Here is a 24472-nt window from a genome sequence, read left to right on the forward strand (position 1 = left end):
GCCAGCCTGGCCATCGTGAAACCCCGTCTTTACTAAAAATACAAAAATTAACTGGACATGGTGGGCGTGTGCCTGTGGTCCCAGCTCCTGGGGAGGCTGAGACAGGAGAATGGCTTGAACCCAGGAGGCAGAGGTTGCAGTGAGCTGAGATAGCACTACTGCACCACTGCACTCCAGCCTGGGTGACAAAGCAAGACTCTGCCTCAAAAAAAGGAAAAAAGATGCAGATGCTTGTTCAGTGAGTCTACAACGGGGTCTGAGACTCTGCACTTCTGCCAGCTACCTGGTGATGCTGGTCCATGGACCGCCCTTCAGTAGCCAGGAGGCTTATGTTACAGCAGGGCTCTACCAGGAGGAGTTTCCATCCCTGCAGCAGCAATCATGGAGTCCCAGCATTTATACATCCTCAATGTCTTAGTTTGGGTCTCCCTGGATGCTGACCCTGAGCCAAAGGTTCACGTGCAGCTGGTTTTTCTGGGAGGTGATCTCAGGAAGGGCTGTTGACACAGTGGGAGCGTGAGAGTGGAGGGGAAGGAAGGGTAGGTCCATGAGCAGGTCACTCCCTGGGCCACTGGGGCTCTGTCCCTCTGGGACACTGCCCAACACACTGCAGAGGGTCACGGGTGCCTGCAGAGGGATGCCGGCACACCCAAAGGAGCAGAGTGCTACGGGAATAATGGGGAAGCGGAGATTGACAGAATCTGTTATAATGAGGTTTCAATTCTAGCTTTTTAAGAAGGATGGTGGGCCTGGTGCAGTGGCTCACACCTGTAATCCCAGCACTTTGGGAGGCTGAGGTGGGTGGATCACCTGAGGTCAGGAGTTTGAGAACAGCCTGGCCAATGTGGTGAAACCCAGTCTCTACTGAAAATACAAAAATTAGCCGGGTGTATTGGCAGGTGCCTGTCATCCCAGCTACTCGGGAGGCTGAGGCAGGAGAATCACTTGAACCAGGGAGGTGGAGGTTGCAGTGAGCCAAGATTGTACCGCTGCACTCCAGCCTGGGCAATAAGAACAAAACTCCATCTCAAAAAAAAAAAAAAAAAAAAAAAAAAAAATAGAAGGACGATGATGCTATTCTATAATCAAATAATCACACCCAGAAATAAATAATTGCAACTGTGCTACTATGAGCCCTGTGGCGCTCTGAACCATCAGTTTTAACCAACTTGGAAAGATTGGGAAGCATCCCTAAGGATACCACACTGGACAGGCAGCACTGGTTAGGCTAACAGAGGGTAGGAAGAGTGTTCTGGGCAGAGCAACGGTGTGTGCAAAGGCCCTGTGGTGGGAAGTGCATGTGAGCAGGAGGCTGCAGCAGTGCTGGAGGCGAGTGAAAGGGATCAGGTTGGCAAGGTTGGCAGGGGCTGGACCTCCCGGGGCCTGGAAAGTCATGGCGAAGAGTTTACCTTAAGGGCAGTGATCACCACTGCAGGGTTTTCCACCAGGTGAGGATGGAGAAGGTGACACAATCCCATTTGCTCCTTGAAGCAGTTGTTCGGCTGCCCAATAGGCTGAGGGTGGGGGAGGCAGAGGGGAAGCAGGGAGACAGCCGTCCAGACCGGTGGAGAGGGAGGAGGAGGCTGAAATGAAGGAGGTGGTCGGGGAGCTGGAGAGAAGGGGATGCGATTCAAGAGACAGGCACAGCAATGATGATGGTTGGGGTATGGGTCAGTTAAGAGAGTTATGTGAGCATAAAATGGGTGACGTGACTTACTCTGGGGGACTCCTGAGGAAGTAACTTCTGAACTGTGTTATGAAAGAAAAGCTGAGCCTCCCAAATGAATAATGGGAGTAAAAAAGAAGGATGAAGAATATTCTAAGAATTCAGAATAGCATACACAGAGGCCCAGACAGGTGGGAATTTGATGCCCTGGGTATGTAAAGGCACCTGTATGGCCAGGGAAGATGGCTGAGGATGGCAGTGATGAGCTGGGCAGGGGCCCTTGGGAGCAGTCTGCTTCCCTGGGGGCAAGTGGGGGGTCATTGCAGGGCTTGATTTGCATTTTCAAGCAATCCCTCTGGCAGTTGGGAGGTGGGCAGGAGGCCCCACCTGCAAGCAAATTCAGCTATGAAGACTTCGGCTGCTTGCCTCGGCATGCCCAAAAGTATCTCCGAGTCCATTCTTGCATTGCTATAAAGAAATACCTTAGCCTGGGTAATCTACAAAGAAAAGAGGTTTAATTGGCTCACAGTTCTGCAGGCTGTATAAGCACAGCATAGGCGACTGCTGAGCTTCTGGGGAGGCCTCAGGGAGCTTTGATTCATGGCAGAAGGCCAAGTGGGAGCAGGCGCTTCACCTGGCAAAAGCAGGGGGAGGAGGGGGAGTGGTGGAGAAATGCCACACACTTTTACATGACCAGATCTCACAAAAACTCACTATTGTGTAGACAGCACCAAGCCATGAGGGATCCGTGCCCATGATCCCAACATCTCCCGCCAGGCCCCACTTCCAGTACTGGGGATTACAATCTAACATGAGACTGGGGCAGGGATCAAATAACCAAACTCTCTCAGTGTCTTTGATAGAGGCTGAAGTTTTATTATTATTACTATTATTATTATTATTATTATATTTTTGGACGGAGTCTTGCTCTTGTCACCCAGGCTGGAGGGCAATAGCATGATTTCGGCTCACTGCAATATCCACCTCCTGGGTTTGAGCGATTCTCCTGCCTCAGCCTCCTGAGTAGCTGGGATTAAAGGTGTGCACCACCACTCTCAGCTAATTTTTGTATTTTTAGTAGAGACGGGGTTTCACCATGTCTGCCAGGCTGGTCTCGAACTCCTGACCTCAGGTGATCCACCCGCCTCAGCTTCCCAAAGTGCTGGGATTGCAGGCATGAACCACCGTGCCCGGCCAAGGCCGAAGCTTTTCATGCCTTCTGAAGAGGAAAGGCTAAAAACGTCAGCCTTAAAGGGGGACAGAAAACCCTGTGCGAAAGACCTTTTCCAGAGGCTTTGAGTGCAGGCACTTCAGCAAGGTGAGCCTCAGGGTTCTCACTTGTGACATGGGCATTCGCCTGCCCCTGCCCCCAGGGATGAGAGGATGGTGTGTTTCTGCAGTCATCACACCAACACGTGTCTTCCAGAGAGCCTCTGAGGCTCCCTGTGAGTTCTGCCCCTTCTCCACCCACAGAAAAGCTGACTCATGAGTCCCAAAGTCATGGAACAAACAGATATCTGTGTGGTTGGTCACTAAAAAGACAAGTCAGGGAAGTTTTGGTGACCCCAGCCACTGCTACTTTGAATGACACCCAGTTCCATTGAAATAAGAAACCCCAGAAGCACAGCGGAGATGTCCCCCTTGAAACCACAGTATATCTACACACGCACACACACACACACACACACACACACACACACACACACACAAATCTAGGAATTTGATGTGGGCTCAGCTATGTCCGAGGCAGTGATTCGCTCTGAAAAGCAGAAGCATTATGGTCTGTGTGTCTCAGGAGAGTGGATTTCCCTTAAGGAGGGGGATGCTGGTGGCAGATACGGGGCATTTCTCTCTATGGAGAAATCTCAGCCTGGGAATGACGTTTGCAGTGGGTGAATACAAAGTGTGTGATCTGGGTTCGTTTCTAAGCTCAGGCTACAGCGCTTCCCACCTTTCACAGGCTGGCTCTGCTCCTGGCGGGATCACCCGTCGTTTCCGCCTCTCATCCATTCTCATTCTTTCTGCTAACAGCTCCTTGGGTTTCTCATGGGGAACTGCCTGCCGCACTGCAGGTAGCTTGGTGGGCTGTCTATCAAGGTGTCTAACCCTGCCTAGCTGAGAGGCGGGCACAGGTCCCAGGCACAGCTGATCAGCCCATCTCTCCTGGGACTGGAGCAATTCAAGGATAAAACAGTAGCTGTAAGGCCTAAAGGTGCCACCTCATCAGCTCCTGCTCCTTGGGAGCCCCAAGGGAGCTTCCTCCCATTATTTTCCCAGATCGTGAAAACTCCTTCATACTCTCCCAATCAATCTCCTTGTGGTTAAGTTAACCACAGCCAGCCTTTGTTGCATTTGGATATAAAATCTGGCCAGGCATGGTGGCTCACACCTATAATTCCAGCACTTTGGGAGGCTGAGGCGGGCGGATCACTTGAGGTCAGGGGTTTGAGATTAGCCTGGTCAACATGGTGACATCCCCGTCTCTACTAAAAATACAAAAATTAGTCAGGCCTGGTGGTGCATGCTTGTAATCCCAGCTACTAGGGAGGCTGAGGCAGGAGAATCACTTGAACCTGGGAGGCAGAGGTTGCAGTGAGCCAAGATGGCACCACTGCACTCCAGCCTGGGCGACAGAACAACACGACGTCTCAAAAAAAAAAAAAAAAAAAAAAAAAGAGAGAACATTAAAAAAAAAAAAGAGTGAACATAAAATCTAACTTTTGGAGCCACTCCCTGCTTCTGGAGCCTCAGGCAAGTCCCTCAACTTCCCTGGAACTGTTGTCTCATTTGCAAAATAAGAAGAGTAACAATAATTCCTGATTTATTCACCTCAAGAAGGTGGTTTTGGAATTAAGTCAAATAACGTAAGAGTGAACTGTAAACTCTCAAACGTGCCTAAGTGCTTTTTTTTGGCCTAGTTTTGAAGTCTCAGCTGATGCCTCCTCTTATGGGAAGTCTTCCTTGACTATCTCAGCCATGTGGATACCTTCTTTCTCCAATCTATGCCTAGTCTCTACTCTCAGCAACGAGCTTGATCAGATGTAGTCTTGCATAACTCATTCTTTTATATGCATAATACAATCAAGTTAAATCATTTACTTTTTAATAGTTTTAAATTTTATCAAATTAAATACTCAAAAAGTTCCACAAGGCTTGTTATAAGACTGCAGTTTCCCTGCCATGCCCTCTATTCCCCCTTTGTAATCACCTTCACCTTCAACTCTTTCCTTCATTCATTATCTTCATACTCACTGCCCTGTCTCTAAATTGCATGGTTATAATTACACGGTTTTTGATTTTTCACTTTGAGGCATTATTTGACCCCACTATGGCCGATGTGGATTTTCTTCTTGCTACCTTTACTGCACATATGCATCCTTGTCATTCCCTTTTCCTCCTAAATAGAGTCATGGCTTTGTTTGTTTTCTTGAGACAGCGGTCTTGCTCTGTTGGCCAGACTGGAGTGCACTGGCACCACCTCGGCTCACTGCAGCCTCTAACCCCGGGGTCAAGGGATCCTTTAACCTCAGCCTCCCGAGTAGCTAGGACTACAGGTGCACACCACCACGCCTGGCTAATTTTTTGATTTTTTTTTTTTGTACCAATGGGATTTTGCCATTTTGCCCAGGCTAGTCTCAAACTCCTGGGCTCAAGTGATCTGCCTACCTCGGCTTCCCAAGAGTGAACAGCTTTTATTGGGTTAGTAGTCAGAGTTCATGCTGCGGTGATTACTGCATAGGCTGACTGCTTTGATGACTCAGTGTCCTCGCATCTTCACCCTTTGCAGTGTGACAGTAAAGCTCCTCCCTTCAAGAGGTGGGGTTACTGCTCCATTTAAATCTGGGCTGGCTTATGTTTACTTTTGCTGACAGAATGCAGCAGAAATGATCTGGGCGCGTTTCTAAGCCGCAGGGTACAGTGCTGCTCACCTTTCATAGCACGCCAGTTCCAAATGGAGGACTAAAGACGGGTCTCTCTCCTTGAAAGGAACACTGCTTAGGCCACGAGGAAAAGCCTGGACTTGCCTGCTGGAGGGTGAGAGACCCCATGAAGCAGAGACAAGTTGTCCCAGCTGAGGCCATTCTCTACCAGCTGATGTACTAGCTGACCCTGCAGACACATGCAAGAGTCCAGTCTAGCTCAGTAGAACCTCTCTGCCAACTCACAATCTCACGAGCTGAATAAATGCTTATTGTTTTACACCACTAAGTCTTAGGGTGATTTGTTATGTAGCTGACGGATAACACAGCTAAGCCAGGTAGTACACTACGATTCCTTTTCATGCCTTTCATTTTCCCCTGGAATTAATAATGATCTTTTAAAAATCCTCTCGGTACATTCAGAGGTACCAGGTATTTTATCAATTTCACTTCTTCAGGACGTCTCTCTCAGCATCTTCTGACCTACTTCAGTCAGGACCAACTGCACCTGCCACTGATTCTCTGGAAGCCAGAGTCAATGGGAAAATGCCTTAAAACTACGAAGGAAAATTATTATTTCCAAACAAAAATTAGATACGCAGCCAAACTGTCATGAAGGACAGTAGAACAAAGACATTTTCAGGAAGGAGGGGATAGATGCGATGTCTGAGAACAAAATTGTAAAGCCTTTGCCGAGACCCTGCTGTAGGCCAGGCTCTGGGTGAGGCCAGGCTAGTGGGCACAAAGCATCTCAGTCTGAGACAGAGGCTGCCAGGCCCCTGCTTGTCACATACGTGGCTGTCTGCTCCCTTGTGGGTGAATGTCCTGGAATCTTATTTCTGCTGTGTTTGCCATCACACAAGTGAAAACTCCCTACCTGGCAGCCCTTTGTTTATTTGTTTATTCAACAAATATTTGTCCAGTGGAGGTGCCAGGCACTGTGCTGGGTATCAGGATAAAGCTGTGAACACAGCAGACCCAGTCCCTGTGCTCTGTGAGCTAAGAGATAGCAGAAGAATTCATTCCAGAGGCTTTTAATTTTTACCCTTGAGACAGTCACATGGATCACCAGGGACATGTTATGTGGTTAAGAGCAGTGGGGTGGCTGGACATGGTGGCTCACACCTGTAATCACAGCACTTTGGGATTTGAGCCCAGGATTCGAGACCAGCCTGGGGAAAGTGAGATCCCTGTCTCTACAAAAAACATAAAAAATTAGCTGGCCATGGTGGTACACGTCTGTGGTCCCAGCTACACAAGAGGCTGAGCTGAGAGGATCGCTTGATCCCAGGAGGTTGAGGCTGCAGTGAGCCGTGTTTGCACCACTGTGCTTCAGCGTGAGTGACAGAGTGAGACCTTGTCTCAGAAAAATAAAATAAAAAATAAATTAAAGAGCAGTGGGCCACTTCCTGGCTTTCATCCCTCCTAAGCTGGGTGACCATGACTGAGTCACATCATCTTTCTGGGCCTCAGTTTCTCTGGAAATGGGTATAAAGGGAGCAGCTGGGCCTTATAGATTCATGGTGGGGATTAAAGGAGAGAGAGGGTGTAAAGCCAGAGCAGTCCATAAAGGTCGCTCATCACAGTTCTGTCTGTGCTGATGTGGAGCTGGGGAAGCCTGAGTGTCCTCCCTGAAGACAGGGGACATAAGGAAGACCTGGAGCACCTGGGACTTTGTGAAGCGGTCAGATGCAGGCCCCCAGCCGCAGCACTATGGACCTGAGGGCTCAATCATCCTTTGCTGTGGGGCTGTCCTGTGCATTGTGGGATGTGTAGCAGCATCCTTGGCCTCTATAGTACCCCATTTCCCAAAAATGTTTATAGTACCCCATTTCAGTAGTACCCCATTTCCCAAAAATGTTTATGACATTGCCAAACGTCCCCCGGGGGCCAAAACTTCCTCTGGTTGAAAACTGCTGTGTTAGAGTGACAGAGTTGTATGTATGACAATGTGGGAGGATCTAAAACCATAGTGCAGGCAGGGTGTGGTGCCTCATGCTTGTAATCCCAGCACTTTGGGAGGCTGAGGCAGGAGGATTACTTAAGCCCAGGAGTTCGAGACTAGCCTGGGCAACATGACAAGACCCCTGTCTCAGAAATAAATAAGTAAAACCATAGCGCAGAGGGAGAAAGGTAAGAAACACAGGGTATTTAAACAATGCCACCTAGACACATAAGAAATGAATGCACACACACAGAGAATGTATATTTTACAGGAAACAAACAAAAGGCTATACACTGAGCTATATAGGGACAGGAGGGAAAGGAGCACAAATAGGTTTAAAAGGAAACACATTGGTACCTACGTGAAACAAGAAAGGGGCCTTGTGTGGACAAAGAATATGAATAACTCATGCTGTGCATTTGAGGCTTAACTTAAGAAAATAATAAAGTTGATAGTGAGTGCTTGGTGTATAGGAAATGTGCAGTAAAGCTTGAGGAATTTGTTCTGGAGGAATTGGCTGGTTGCCAATAAGGGTAGAAGCAATCAGGTCTCTTCAGGGGGAGACCCTGGATGGAAAACAGGGCATCTTTGCAGCTTAGTGGTGAGAATTAGGACTCCCTTTACCTTCTTTATCTGTGGCTGGTCTGTCTCCAAAATATACCCAGCCCCCTGTGCTCCTCCTTGCCTCCATCTCCACTCCCTGGGTGGAGAGAAGAGCAAGCTGAGAAAGACCAGTTCAGTCTTTCAGATAAACTGGCGCAGTAGCCTCCTCACCCATCGCCAGGATTCCACCCTGGTCACTTTTTACTCTCCTCTCCCCGGGGAGCAGCCAGAGGGATTCCTTAAGAATGGAACTCGGGCTGGACTCGGTGGCTCACGCCTGTAATCCCAGCACTTTGGAAGGCTGAGGTGGGAGGATCGCTTGAGCCCAGGAGTTTGAGACCAGCCAGTGAGAACTCTCTTCTCTTAAAAATAAATTAGCTGGGCACAGTGGTATGCACCTGTAGTCCCAGCTACTTGGGAGGCTGAGGTGAGAGGACTGCTTGAGCACAGGAGGTTGAGGCTGCAGTGAGCTATGATCGTGCCACTGCACTCCAGCCTGGGTGACAGAGCAAGACCCTGTCTCTAAAATAAATAAATAAATAAATAATAAAGATAAATAACACTGGAACTCAGATTCCATCTTCATCCATTTGTGTTGCTATAAAGGAATATCTGAGGCTAGGGAATTGTTAAAGAGAAGAGGTTTATTTGGCTCACAGTTTGGCAGGCTGTACAGGAAGCATGGCACCAGCATCTGTATCTGGTGAGGCCTCAGGCTGCTTCCACTCATGGTGGAAAGCAAAGGCGAGCCAGCATGTGCAGATCACATGTGGAGAGAGAGGAAGAGAGAGAGGGGAGGGAGCTGCCAGGCTCTTTTCAACAACGAGTTCTCATGGGAACTAAGAGAACTCACTCACTCCTGCAAGAATGGCACCAAGCCATTAATAAGGGATCCGCCTCCAGGATCCAAACACCTCCCTTTAGGCCCTACCTTCGACAATGGGGATGAAATTTCAACATGAGACTTGGTGGGGCTCAACAAATTATATTGAAACCAGGGCAGATTCTGTCCTTTTACTCCAAATCTCCACCAGCTCCCACTTCAGAGTCAAAGTCTGCTCTGCTCCAGCCACACTGGCCTCCCTGCTGTCCCTCAAACTCCCCAGACAAACTTCTGCTGTAGAGCCTTTGCATGTGCCATTCCCTCTGCCTTCCACTAGATTACTGTTTCTCCACTTCCTTCTGGCTTTATTCAAAATTTAGCTTCTCTGTGCAGCCTCCTTCCCTGGCCACATTTTCTCAAATTTAATTTCAACTTCTCTTTTTCTCTGGATTATTATTTCTTCTTCTTTCTCCTTCCCTTCCCTTCCTCCTCCTCCTCTTCCTCCTCCTACTTCTTTCTTCTCCTTCTTCCTCCTCTCTTCTTCTTTTTCTTTTCTTCTTCTTTCTTCTTCCTTCTTCTGTTTTTTCTTTCTCTTTTTCTTTTTTTAGAGACAGGGTCTCATGTTGCCCAGGCTGGTCTTGAACTCCTGGCCTCAAGCAATCCTCCTGTCTCAACCTCCCAAAGTGCTGGGATTATAGGGATGCACCACCATGCCTGGCCTTGCATTTCTTTCTTTTTTTTTTTTTGATACAGAGTCTCACTCTGTTGTCCAGGCTGGAGTACAGTGGCATGATCTCGGCTCACTGCAACCTCTGCCACCTGGGTTTAGGTAATTCTCGTGCCTCAGCCTTCCAGAAAGCTGGGACTACAGGTGTGTGCCACCATGCCTGGCTAATTTTTGTATTTTTAGTAGAGACAGGTTTTCACCATAATGGACAGGCTGGTCTTGAACTCCAGGCCTCAAGTCATCTGCCCGCCTCAGCCTCCCAAAGTCCTGGGATTACAAGTGTGTGCCACTGTGCTTGGCCGCTTGCATTTCTATGCATCTTGCTTATCTTCCCTCCTCTCCAAAAGGATATCAGCTCCATGAGGGCAGAGTTTTTAATGGACTTTGTTCCCTGCTGCATCCCCAGGGCCTAGAACAGTATACCTGGCATGCAGGGGGCACTTGATAAATATTTGTTGAATAAAATGAGGAAATGCATAAATTTCTATGGAGACCACTAATGGTATCCTGGTGGGTTGATTCATGGGTTTGTTGTGCCCCCAATCACTGTGACAACCGCAAATGCCTCCCTTTTCCCAACACTCCCTTCTACTCCAGTTTGCTCCCTGAAGGATCTGATGTATCCGCCAACAAGGACATGGGCGAGACGTGAGTTGTTACTCTCTTTTTGCTCCCTCACTTCCCTGTTTTCCAGCCTCCCATTCATAAGGCCGCAGATTTTCAGCTTTTCGGCCTTGGGGTGGTAAGCAAGCGGCACTGGTTTCTTGTCCTGACTTCTAACAGCTGAAGAATGGAAGGGGATTTTCAGGGGCCTCCCTCCCCTGCCACGTGTGCCAAGAGGTAAAACCTAAGAGAGTGACAGTCTGGGCCGGGAGTCGGGCAGATATGACCACAGCTAGCCTCACTGAGATTCCAGATCCCACCAGACCTGAAGCACCCCTAGGGACAGGACTCAGACACATGTCAGCAGTGTCGTAAGTGGACAGAGGACTCGCGGTCCATGGGCTCTCACCCAGTCCCTGGGTGCTTTGTGAGCTCCCTGGAAGTCTGATATAACCTGGGGAGGAAGGAAAAAGAACCCAGCAGAACAAAGGCTGGAACTAGGAATTCGACTGCATTACAGAAAACCAAAATTCTATTTCATGCATGCTGTGTGGGTTGAGATCCCTCCCTGCTACTAACACTTAAAATATTCCCTTGATTACAGTCATGTAACCAACAAGCATTTACTGAGCTCCTACCATGTGCCAGGCCCTGTGCTAGGTCCGGGGGCTACAGCTGGGAGGCAGACCACCCTGGTGCCTGCCATGCCAGGCCAAGCCACAGGGCCTGAGGCAAAAGGAAAAATGTGGCCCCTACATACACTTATCAAAACATTTTTCTGTATTTTGACTCAAGTGGAAAAAGTTAATAAAAGCTCTACAGTAAAAAAAAACAAAAAACAAAAACCAAAAGATGACTATATATAAAGCCCCTTGTTGGCCAATCTGTTCCCACCATTGCCAAGGCTCATAAACCTGCCTTGTGGAGAGGTAACAGCCACTCGGGCCAGGGAGTCAGGGGCTGATTGGAAACTGTTCCCATTGCACAATAACACAGGGCTGTAACACACACAACCACTGGTCTTTATTTACATTTTGATTTTCTTTCACGATCGATTTTTTGGCATCAATTTTGGTTTTTAAAATACTGCATTAAAATATGATTGAGCTTGATTACTCTGTTTTTCAGTACCCACTTAAATTTTGTGCCTACAAAATGCTAATCCTGGCCCTGGTGCTTGTTTTCATAGAGTTTACGTTCAAATGTGTGTGTGTTGGAGAGGGCAGGTAATAAATAATACATATTTAATGCATCGGGTGGTGATAAAGCTTGTTTGATGAGGGAACATTTGGGCAGGTTCCCTTTTTTTTTTTGAAACACAGTCTTGCTCTGTCACCCAGGCTGGAGTTCAGTGGCATGATCTCGGCTCACTGCAACCTCTGCCTCCCAGGTTCAAGTAATTCTCCTGTCTCAGCCTCCCGAGTAGCTGGGATTACAGGTGCCCGCCACCATGCCCAGCTAATTTTTACATTTTTAGTTGAGACAGGGTTTCATCATGTTGGACAGGCTGGTTTCGAATTCCTGGCCTCAAGTGATCTGCCTGCCTCAGCCTCCCAAAGTGCCGGGATTACAGGCGTGAACCACTGTGCCCAGCCACTGGGCAGATTCATGAATAAAGGAGCCATGTAGAAAATGGGGAGATGGGCATTCCTGGCACAGAGAACAACAGCAAGTGCAAAGGCTGCGTTGAAACCACAAAAAGTAAAACCAATGGAGATGCCAATTATAAAGGTCAAGACTGGTCATAAGAACAAAGCTGGAGGACTGTTAGTTTCCATTTTGGAAACTTACTACAAAGCTATAGTAATCAAGACACTGTGGTACTGGCATAAGGGCATATATATAGATCTATGGGATAAAATTAAGAGTCAAGAAATAAACACATTTATGGCCAATTGATTTTTTTTTTTTTTAATTTTTGAGATAGAGTCTGGCTCTGTCGCCCAGGCTGGAGTGCAATGGCATGATCTTGGTTCACTGCAGCCTCCACCTCCCGGGTTCAAGGAATTCTCATGCCTAAGCCTCCCAAGTAGCTGGGGTTACAGACGTGCACCATCTCATCTGGCTAATTTTTGTATTTTTAGTAGAGATGGAGTTTCGCCATGTTGGCCAGGCTGGTCTTGAACTCCTGGCCTCATGTAATCCACCTGCCTGGACCTCCCAGAGTGCTGGGATTACAGGTGTGAGCCACTGCCCCTGGCTGCCAGTTGATTTTCTGACAGGATGCTGAGACAATTCAGTGGGGGAAAGAAGAGTCTTTTCGACAAATGCTACTGGGATAACTTGATAGTCATAGGTAAAAGAATGAGGTTGCACCCCTGCCTCACATCATACACGCAAATGAACTCAAAATGGATCACAGATCTAAATGTAAGAGCTAAAATGAGAAAATTCTTAGAAAAAAGTGCAGAAGTAAATCTTTGTGACCTAGTTTAGGCAATAGGATCTCAGATATGACACCAAAAGCAAAAGTAAACAAAGAAAATATACATAAACTGCACTTCGTAAAAATAAAAAGCTCGGTATTTCAAAGGACACCACAAAGAAAATGGAAAGACGACTCACAGAATGAGAGAGAAAATACCTGCAAATCACATATCTGACAACAGACTGGTATCCAGATATATAAAAACTCTTATAACGATATAAAGACAAACCAATTAAAAATGAGCAAAAGATTTGAATAAATATTTTTCCAAAGAAGATATACAAATGGCCAATAAGCACATAAAAACATCACTAGTCATTTGTCAACATTATTAGGGAAATGCCAGTCAAACCCACAATGAGATACCACTTCATACTTACTAGGACTATAGCCAAAAAGACAGACAACAACATATTGATGAGGATGTGGAGAAATTGGAGCCATTTTATATGGCTGATGGGAATGTAAAATGATACAGTCACTGTGGAAAATAATCTGGCTGTTCCTCGAAAGTGTTAAATCTAGAGTTACCATGTGGCCCAGCAATTCCTCTCCTAGGCATATACCTAAGAGAATTAAAAACATATGCACATGCAAATACTTGTATGCCAACGTTCATAGCAGCATTACTCATAATGGCCCAAACTTCAACTATCCAACTGATCAATGGATAGACAAAATATAGTTTATCCATGAAATGTGATACGGTCTGGTTCTGTGTCCCCACCCAAATCTCATCTTGAATCATAATCCAAATTGTAATCCCCACGTGTTGGTGGAGGAACCTCGTGGGAGGTGACTGGATCGTGGGGGTGGTTCCCCCCATGCTGTTCTCGTGGTGGGTGGGTTGTCACTAGGTCTGATGGTTTTATGAGGGGGTCTTCCCCCTTCACTCTGCACTTTCTCTCTCCTACTGCCTTTTGAAGAAGGAAGTGTTTGCTTCCTCTTCCGCCATGATCACTAACTTTCCGGAGGCCCCTCCCGCCATGCAGAACTGTGAATCGATTTCACCTATTTCCTTTATAAATTACCCAGTCTCGAATATTTGTTTATAGCAGTGTGAAAATGGACTAATACACAATGGAAAATTATGTGGCCATAAAAAGGAATAGAGTACTGATACATGCTACAACACAGATGATCACATGTACTGTGTGATTCCCTTTATATGAAATATCCAGAAGAGGCAAATCTATAGAGAAAGAAAGTAGATTAGTGGTTGTCAGGGGCTATGGGGAGGAGGAAATGGGGGGGCGGTGACTGCTAATGAGTATAGGGTTTCTTTTTGGGGTGATGAAAATATTCTAAATTAGAGTGGCTTCAGACCTACAAATCTTGTGGTCCCTTAGGCTTCTCAAACATAACTAATTTTATTTTTCCTCATTAGTTTTCTATTTAATTGTTTTTCCTTTTACCATACGGTACTTTGGGCTAGAAATTGCTAGTTGTCCTCTAATACCCATTCTTCTTTTCTCCCTCTCAGGTGATGGTTGTACAACTGTGTGAACATACTAAAAATTACTGAATTATACACATTGAAAGGGCAAATTATGATATGTGGATTGTATCTCAATAAAACTGTTATTAACAACAGCAACAGGTCCTGGAGTTGAGCTTCATATTGGTAGTGGGCTGCCTAGAAGGCAGGGCACAAAAGGAGGAATCAGGGCGACTCCCCAGGAATCCCTGGAGGAAAACTGACTAATCCCTTTTAGAATCCCTTCCTGGCCACAGGCAAAGGCTCTTGACCACCTTGCGTTTGCCTAATACCAGCTGGAAAAAAACAGAGTTCAGAGACTGCGGAGGTGGGTGGTAGGGGAAAGGAGGGGTTAGGAAAGAGGCGGCAGTCACTGGCTGCTCCAGCTCTCCAGGGAATTTCTAATGGATCCACAAGATGCTGGGAGATACAGCTACCAAAGGGATGTTCTGGCTCTGAGCACTGGGGAGGAAGAAATGGAAAGGAAGTGAAGAGATGACAGCCTCAAGCAGCACATCCCTTGATTGGGAACAGGAAGGCAGCCCAGTTTCTGTCTTAAAATTCAAACACCCTATTTTGAATCATTTCCCAATCATTTTAGCTTTGTTGGTCTCAGTTCCCCAAATAAACAGCAAGTCCCCCATCTGGCTGGTACTATTAATGATTTTGGCTTCCTGCATGGTGCGCAGCACGATGGCCACAAGCAAAGTGTTGCTGGTTCTTGTCATGGATGTTCAGGGGATCTTGGCATCCAGTGCCCATTCACTGCACATCCATGGCCTTCATGCTCTTCTGGAAGGATTACTCCAGTTTCCCTTGGGGGACCATCCCCCTCCTCACTCTATTTGGTTGTGGTGGAGCTGATCTGCCCCTCCATTCCCATGCCAGGAGTGGGCTCTTGATTTGGCTGGCCAGTCAGAGCTACAGAGGTTGGCATATGGATGGGCATGTGACCCAGTTTGGGACACTGAGATTCAAGCCTAGAAACTGTGCTGGAATGTGGGTACTAGAAGTTTCCAGTTTTTAGTTGGGATTGCTGAGAGGGAGTTACCACATGGAGAAAATTGGCTGAGAGATACAGAATGACCTAAGAACATTGCTTAACCATCTGGATCCAGCCAGACCTGAATCCCAGGTATCCCTGGGTTTTTCAATTATTGTGCTACAATAAATTTTCTTTGTAGCTTAAATATGTTGTACTTCAAACTGAGTCTCATACTTGATGACAGCTATTAATAACAAGTTTCACATGGCTGCAGTGCTGGGGAAGTACAGAGAGAAAGAACTGTGAGCCAGAAGGTGAGGCCATGAGTTTTGGTTCTGTCATGAATATCCCACCAACTACATAACTTCAGTTACTCTGTCTGCAAAATGGGGCTCACAGTTCTCCTCTAGATCCTTATTACTTCTCTGACATCCAAGCTTAGAGCCATAGTGCAGACCTCTCTCTGGAGCTTCAGACCTACAAATCTTGTGGCCCCTTAGGCCTCTCAAACATAACTAATTTTATTTTTCCTCATTAGTTTTCTATTTAATTGTTTTTCCTTTTACTATACGGTACTTTGGGCTAGAAATTGCTAGTTGTCCTCTAATACCCATTCTTCTTTTCTCCCTCTCAGAGTAATAGAATCTCTAAATTTTAACTGGCCATGACTGCCTCAAATAAAGACTACATTTCACAGACTCCCTTGCAGCTAGATGAGACCACCTGACCAAGTTCTGCCCAATAGGATAAGAGCAGAAGTGATGCCTGCAACTTCTGAGTCTGGTCTTTAAAAAAGAGGGGCTTGCTGGGTGTGGTGGCTCAGGCCTGTAATCCCAGAACTTTGGGAGGCTGAGGTGAGAGAATCACTTGAGCCCAAGAGTTCAAGACCAGCCTGGGCAACACAGTGATACTCCATCTCTACAAAAAATTTTCACACATTAGCTGGGCATGGTGGCACTTGCCTGTAGTCCCAGCTACTCAGGAAGCTGAGGTGGGAGGATTACTTGAGTGAGGAGTTTGAGGTTACAGTGAGCTATGACTGTGCTACTGCACTCTAGCCTGGGCAACAAAGCAAGACCCTGTCTCTAAAAAAATTAATAAAAATAATAAAAAAAGAGGGGCAAGAAAATAAAAATATCAAAAGAGAGGGGCAAGTCCTCCTTTTCCTATCCCTGCTTCTTACTGGCTGGAATGCAGACATGGGGGTAAGCTACAATTTATCTTGCCAATGCAGGTGACACTCCAAAAAATGGCAGGGAACAAGACTGTAGAGGCCGTGGTCTCTGGTGCTGCACAGCAGTTTCCCCAGCTTGAACTGCTTCCATCTGAACTGCTGGGGAGTGAAATAAACTTGCATCTTGTTTAAGTCACAATTATTTTGGGTCTCTCTGAAAGTTGCTAGATTTAGCAAATGAAAACACTCATTCCTCACCTTAGTGAGAGCTGGAGGAGGGAATGGAAAATTCTAGGAGAGTCATGAAGATGGCACAGGTGATCTGGGTGCTCCAAGAGCTTTTCACCTCAGTTTTCCCTGGACATCCAGAGATCACACAGGAAGGCAGGTGAGCTTGAGTCTGATTCTCATGCTTTCTTGGATAATCTTACTCCCTCTGAGCCTCAGTTTCTCCTTATGGACAATGGACACTAACTGAACATGACGGTCTCTCAAGTCCTTCTAGCTCTAATCTTCTATGATTCTGTAATTCTAGGATGGATGTTGAAACTCAGATATCAATGGGGCCAGAGAGTCCCAAGAATGGGTTAACCAGGCCAGGTGGGGGCTGTGATGGGCTGGAGAATGTCCGCCCCCTCTAAGAGGGCAGTCCTCCTCCGCTCCTGTTGATTGCTGCCCCAGGGGAATGCAGGATTGCCAGATTCCTAATTTTTCAAGAGGAGCTGGAAATCTAGATTGTTTTGGTCTGTGCAATCTCCTGATTTTTAAATGTTGGCGACACATTCGCATTTTTTCAAACACTCTGGGGGCCAAAGAGAAATATCTGCAGTATGAATTTGGTCAGTGGCCACCAGTTAAAAATTTCTGTTTTGATACTATTTTCCTTCCTTCCTTCCTTCATTTAACAAATATTTACTTGACACCTACTAAGTGGGAGACACCGTTCCATGCACTGGTGATAAAGCTATGAACACAACAAAACCAAACAAAAGGTCCCTGTCCTCATGCAGCTTAACATTCTAGGGGATTGCCCTGATTCATTCATTCGACGAACATTTATTGAGCAATTCTGCCCTGTGCACTGTGTGTGGTTGGGGAGATAAAAACCAATGTTTGTGGTCTCTGCCCTTATGGTGCTTATAGTCTAGAAGGAAGACGTACAACAAACATAATCATGACATGAATGGAAAACACGGTTATGAGGAGAGACGCAATTTAGATGGAGAGGAGTAGTGAGGAAAGGCCTTTTGGAGGAAGCTACATTTTAAATGAGAACTGAAAGATAAGTAGGATTTAATTCAATAAAAGAACATTTAATTCAATAAAAGAACATTTTAGATGATAGCAGAGGCTTCCAGTGTGCCCCTGCTCCACGTCTTCTCAACTGTCACCATTCCTGTACATATATGAAGAAGTCTTCCACAGTTAGCATTTCCAATGCTCTACCCTGGGGCTCTCTTTTTATTGATTGATTGATTGATTGAGACAGGGTCTTGCTCTGTTGCCCAGGCTGGAGTGCAGTGGTGCGGTCACAGCTCACTGCAGGCTCAAGCGATCCTCCCTTCTCAGCCTCCTGAGTAGCTGGGACTAAAGGTACACACCACCACACCAGGCTAATTTTTAAGTTTTTTAAAGAAATGGGGTCTCACCATGTTGCCCAGGCTGGCCTTAAGCAATCCTCCCACTTCGGCCTCTCAAAGTGCTAGGATTATAGGTGTGAGCCACCAAGGTTGCCCCCTGCGGCTTCTTGGTGACAGGCCAGAAGTGCAGGGAGACAATTCCCAGGAAACACCTTCAACCCTTGATGGAAGGGAATTTGCAGGTAAATATCCCAGCTCCCTCACTCCTTGGGTGGGTTAACACTGCCCCTGGTGGGCCTGAGCCCCAGCCGCCCACGGCAGTAACTATTATATTTGTGTAATCTGTATTGGCTTCCTTTCCCTCCTTGCCTGAATTCCCCACTCTGTGCCGGGTGCTTCCTGGGATTACCTCCCAGATAGACTACCCGCACTCACTCCTTGTCTCAGGATCTTCTGGGAGAAACCCAGCAGCGATGGGAGAGAATGTGGCAGGTTCAAGGACCGGAAACAACTCAGGGTAAGTAGCAGGAAAGGAGGCTGGTGAGTAGGGCAGGAGGCCACTCATGAAGAACCTCAGAGGTTGGGGGTAGGCTTGTCAATGGTGAAGCCACTGAAGATTTTTTGGCTGGAGAGTGATATGGCCAAGCTTGTATTTGAGGATGACTCCAATGTAGGGGGCTGCAGTGGGCAGGAGTGGAAGCTGGGAGACCAGATAGGAAGCCGAGCTGAAGGTGAAGATGGCTGGAATTGGGTGGTGAGGTGGGAGAGAGGTGGCTGGCAGTGAAGAATGGCCTGGGCCAGGGGACATAGGGCCCAGAAAGAACTCAGGGCTTTGTCCCTGACTTGAGGGAGCCCACAGTTTGGTTTAAGGAATGCTGGTGAGACACAGACACAAAAATCATATCCAAGATCACACATCCCTACGCAATCCATACTGAGTTGTTGCACGGAGCTATGGAACTTCACAGCAGGCTGCCTCTAAGGGCAAGACGAGTGAGTGCCTGTGTCTCAGGGGAGGTGACTTTACAGGAGTGGTTAGGAAAAGCATAAAACACCGCGACTTAGCGGGCAACTTACTACTGTGGCCCCTGTGGGATAGCCCAAATTTTTGCAATGGTTGCGGAGCCCATTCTTCAGTGTTTTCAGCAGCTCTTGACCCTGCCATCTTTTACCTAAGCTGTGCATGGTCCAAAAATGCATGCCGGATTTCCCACAGGCACTGCTAGACATATTAACGGCATTCCTACACGGCAAGAGATTTCTGCACCACCAACACCATTTTTATATTCTTTACAACATAATGGCAGACGATAAATCTATCTTGCTAATTACACATCCAGCTTGTTATAACCCCCATAAAAAACATGAGCAGCTGGAAAAGCCATGAAGTGATGTCAAATCATATTCCTGGTCTCTAAACAGAAACAGAAATATTTTCCAGGCGCTGGCAAGTCTCAAGGTTCCTACCCATGCGTGGAAGCAGCTGCCAGTGGGTCACTCACCTCTGAGGAGATGAAGACTAGGCTGTCATCTTAAGTACTGCCCGTCCACCCCATGCGTCCCCCTGAAGAGATGACAGATGTCTAGGGCATCCACTCGTGGTCTGTTCAGTAGCCCATGGGATGAACCCAAATAATTGGCAAGGTTTGGGTTTTAGCAGTTGAGTTCATTTTTGCATTATTAAAGTGGTTTCAAGGTCTCTTCCATGTACCACCAAACAGCCAATAGCATTTGCCTAGAATTCTAACTAGATGGTTCCCCAACATAATTTGTTGATACATTTGCAAAACGATTGCGAAGATCCACACTGAAGCTGACAATGCCTCCCCCTTGTCTCAAAAAAGCAGAAGGAAAATTAAACTTATTTGCCGGAGACACTAGGATAAACAACAGGGAAGAAGAAAAGTACTTTACCTTGTTTTCTAGCTAGAATGACTGGCTTTGGCTGCAGCATAGCCCACTGTTTTAGGAAGGGAGACAGCTGAAGACAATAAGTGTATTTCCTATCAAGTAAATGTTGATTGCTTCAAACGTTGGAAGAAAAGGCATGGGAGACAACAGAAGGGGAAGCTAATTAAATTTTCACATGGGAAAGGAAAATGCCATAGGAATTTTTAAACCTGGGCTGACCCCAGAGGGCAGCTTTTGTTGGAGAAGCTGCCTCATAAACTGTCCCCACAATTCCCAGGACAAACTGGCTGGACAGACAGTCATGTTGAAAACAAAAAGAGAGAGAGAGAGAGAGAGAGAGACAAAATGGATTCTTACCTTCCCGTATCTGGATGCAAAAGTCCCCGTGAGTAAGGAGTGAAAAATAATTATTGTTTCATCCAAGTCCCACACGAACACACGCTGTGATGAAAGAGAGGAAGAGAATGGAGACAAATGGACTCACTTGCATCTGACTTAATGTCTGCAGAAATTCATTCCTTTGGAGGAAAATAAGTCTTGAAAAACATTATCTTTAGGTTACAAAACGTGTAACTCACTGATGTGTCATGAATCCCCATCCAACCTTATCTGTGTCATGTGTATTCAGATGCCCAGTTTTTGGGCTCTTATCAACTCAAAAGATGTCAGAATTAAGAAGTCTGTCCTTGCCTTCCATATAAAAGCTCAACAAGGAGAATTCAGGCCAAAATCAACAACAAAAATCATATAACTGGTTTTACAAAATGAAATACTACCATTTTAAATTCACTGTTCACCATACGCTCAACTATTTCTGTTTTTAGCAAGTCTGGTGATCACCTCTATAATTCTAAGTAACATATTTATACCCTGACTTACAGATTTTTCAACTTGAGACAATATCTTTTGACTGGGCTGTCTTAAAAGATGAGGGTTTAGCTCATGGAAATCTCTGTTCTTTCTCTGGAAACTTACATTTTTCTCATATGTGCATCCCTCTATTCCAATTCTCCTTGGACATTCTCCCTTGGTTAAAAAGGTAAACAAATATGGAGCTATAGATATAGGAGTCCCTACCTTTTCCCATACATCCTCCCCCTCTAATGTCTATCAGCTGCAGCTTTACTTTTGTATAGTCAATGAGGATAAACTGGTTTGTACATTGGTTTTATAACTAAGGCTAAATTTTCTGCACTCTGCCTATGTTAACTTTAAAAGTTGGTAACTAGTAATATACATTTACATTTTGTGATTATTGTTTACTACAGAGCCAAGTAATATGCTAAGATTGCATTGTCTTCTCTGTGTGTCCAATGTCATATCCCCAGATCAACTTTAAGAAGAGTGCCCCTACCATTGTATGCATTATCTTTACTTGTACCCCATCATAATTAAAATCATGTCATATCTCAGTTTGTTCACATATGTATCATACCTGTCTGGTGTAACTGTTTTGTTTTTGTCAGAATTTATTATTTTTTTTCTTGTTTGCAACAATGTACCTTCATTAAAATGTCAAATTCAGCCACACACTCTATATTGGAGATGTCTATCCTCAGCGATAGAAAGCTCCAATGTGGACTGGATCATTTTTAGGCTTGCTGCAGACTTCCCTTCATTGTATTTCTGGGTTGGATCCACTGTTTTCTGGATCCCAAGTTTCTTTTCCTTGGTTTTCTTCCTTGTTTTGCTTGAGTACATCCTTAAATTGCTTTTCCTGAAATGGTACACGGAAAGTAATCTTCCTGAATTCTTGAATATCTGATGATATCTTTTTTTTTTCTCTATAGTTTCTCCGGGTACAGAATTCCAATGGGAAAACAATATCCTCTAGATCTTTGAAAGAATTCTTTCATCATTATTTTTTAAGTGTCCAGGGTCACTGATGAGAAATCTGGTATTTCACTGTTCCTCAGTCCTTGTAGGTCTTACTTTTTTTTCTTTCTAGAATTTTAAAGGATCTTTTCTTTATACTTGGTATCCTCAAATTCCATGAGGGTATATCTGGGTATGGTCTTTTTTTTAAAATGAATTCTGTTTGGCACTTGAGCATTTTCAAACCAATGACTTGTATCTTTCTATAGATCTGAAAATTTTTATTTTCTTATTTCTTTTAATAATTTCCTCCCATCTTTTCTACTGTTTTCTTTCTGTGAAATTCCCAATAGTCAAATCAAACCTTTTGGGTTGATATTGCCTTTCCTTGTACACAATATTTTTAAATAAATCTGTCTTTTTAATCAATGTTCTGGGAGATTTCTTAAACTTTCTCTTACAACCCTTATTTAATTTTTGATTTTCGCAGTAATTAAAAAATTTCCAATAACTTTTTTTTCCAAGTGTTCCTTTCCCAGTAGCCTCCACTTCTTATTTTACAGATGCAAGATCCTGAGTTTTTATAAGAAAACCAATTAGAATTTTCCTTTAGTTTATATTTCTTAAATTACTTTGCTTCTAACTTATCCCATTTATTTATCTTAGCTTTTATTTTTTTAATTTTTTTTTTTTTTTCTTGAGACAGGGCCTCACTGTGTACTGTGGCATAATCATCACTCACTGTAGCCTAGACCTCTCCAAGCTCAAGTGATCCTCCCACCTCAGTCTCCTGAGTAGTGGGACTACAGGCATGTGGTACCATGCCTGGCTAATTTTTGATTTTTTTTTTGTAGAGACAGGGTCTTGCTATGTTGCCCAGGCTGTTCTTGAATTCCTGAATATAAGAGATCCTCTCCACTTGGCCTCCCACAGTGCTGGCATGGTGAGCCACCATGCCTGGCTAATCTTGTTCTTTATTTTTCATACTGTTGATTTTCTTTATTTTTCTGGTGATCCTTATTTTCAAGGACAAAGGACTCGACTATCTCTGTAGCTGGTGTTGAGAAGGGGAGGCAAATGTCTCTTCCCCAGTCTGCAATCTTGGATGGGCCACCTTTTAAAACTCTCTGGAGGTCAATGGCTGTGTTAACACAATGGCATTTGCCATGCCTTTGAAAGTTAAGAGAAATATCTAGAATGAAAAAGGTATTAGCATCCCAGATTCTCTAGTACAGGAATTTCTGAAGCAATTAGTAAGGCTAAGTATTATTTCATAAATCTTTTGGACCAGGTATATTTATGTGCATATATGTGCTGGGCCATCATAGTAAGTATATTTCTTATTATGGGTCATGGTAAAAATGTTTGAAAATCAGTGTTTGAGGAGACTTTCTGAGATTCAAATATGCCAAGTCCTAACTTATCTGAATTCACTGAGGTTGAACTTAGAAAATTAAATTTAGAAATTTCAGTAATAGAATTTTTAAAAATCAGCAAATATTTTCAAATTTAGTGCAGGCTCCCTTACTTTATCCATTAAATCCCTTCTGAAAAAATCCATCCCTTTCTCCCACTACCTCACCATCCTGGATTCTGAGTGGGTAAGTTCCTGGTGGCCATTCTGCAGGTGACCTTATTCCCTAGGCCATCATGGTGCAGACCAGGGTGCGTCCTTAACCCTGGGTGGGTCAGAGACATTTTTTTTGCAATTTAAAATTGGGGCTAGGAAGAAAGTAATTGTCTTTTGGGGAGCGCTATTGGTGGCCAAGTTTAGCCATGTGATCTGAAGGGGAGACAAGGATAGTGTAAGGTACATGGACATGCTTTGGTCAAGAACTAGGCTGAGACGGATATCCAGGCCTGCGTGACTCAGCGAGTTTGGTGCGCAGGCACACACCTCCGCTTGTTAAATAACCTGTTTGTGTAAGTTCATACTTGGCTTGCAGTCACTATTGCCTGTAGAAGATATAATTGCCCTGCTGACACTGTGCACAGGGCATGGCTCTTGGCTCAGCTTGGCTCAATGTGGCTCTTGTGCAGGCGCTGGTGCCCAGAGAGGGAAGGAAGCTACTGGCCCCTGTAAGGGAGAATGACTGTCTTGCAGATGGACAGAGGGGAGCCACGGCACAGCTTGCTGTGCTTAAGAGCTGCTTAAGAGCCAAAGCAGACAGCCGAGATAAATAAAGGTGGACAGTGTGAGAGAGCTAATGTGAGAAAGCTGCTGATGACAAAGCTGCTAATAAAACTACATTTCACCTGCCTATGGCCCCGAGTGTGCTTTCTGCCCATCCACCCACTCCCCTTGGACTTCAGCATGGGCTGGACCCAGACCCTGGGACCTGACAGGCAGTCTGCAGAGACAAGAACAGAGGGTGAAAGATACAAAGAAACGAACACTTTACCAGGACCTGGTTTCATTGGGAGCAGAGGGAGAGGAGCAGTGAGGAGGCCCAGAGGAGAGCTGTGTCCAGTAACTAGTGCATGAGGGCACCGCCAGGACACTATGATTTGGGAGTTCTGTCACCTTCACTGTGGCACGTGGGAAGAGAAGAAATACATGCAGTTTCTTGCCCCTGTCACCCTGGCTGGTTCCAGTGCCTCGCTGATACTCTACTTTACTTCTGCCCTTAAGTTCTAAGAGAGGCCCTGCATCCTTAAAACAAATTCTGCTTTTTCACCTAAGCAGCTCAAGTTGGTCCCTGGCACGTGCAGCTGAAGGATTTTAACTAATACGTGCTCAGAATTTTCCTCCTTTCCACTTCTACATAATTTCTCTCCTGTGGGCTTCAGTCATTAGCAAAACAGCCAAAGACTT

The 24472-nt window shown here is 45.5% G+C and overlaps 1 protein-coding gene across 2 annotated transcripts in view; it reads right to left on the minus strand.

The window, feature by feature from the left end:
• Positions 1 to 24472, minus strand: part of LOC105496488 (EYA transcriptional coactivator and phosphatase 2) — a 201859-nt gene that overhangs the window by 72186 nt on the left and 105201 nt on the right. For both annotated transcript variants that reach the window (XM_011766964.3, XM_071079176.1), the window contains one exon: positions 20200 to 20283. In XM_011766964.3, the coding sequence (XP_011765266.2) occupies positions 20200 to 20283 (84 nt within the window). The remainder of the gene's footprint in view (positions 1 to 20199; positions 20284 to 24472) is intronic.

This window comes from Macaca nemestrina, chromosome 15 (assembly GCF_043159975.1).
Source record: "Macaca nemestrina isolate mMacNem1 chromosome 15, mMacNem.hap1, whole genome shotgun sequence".
NCBI lineage: Eukaryota > Metazoa > Chordata > Mammalia > Primates > Cercopithecidae > Macaca > Macaca nemestrina.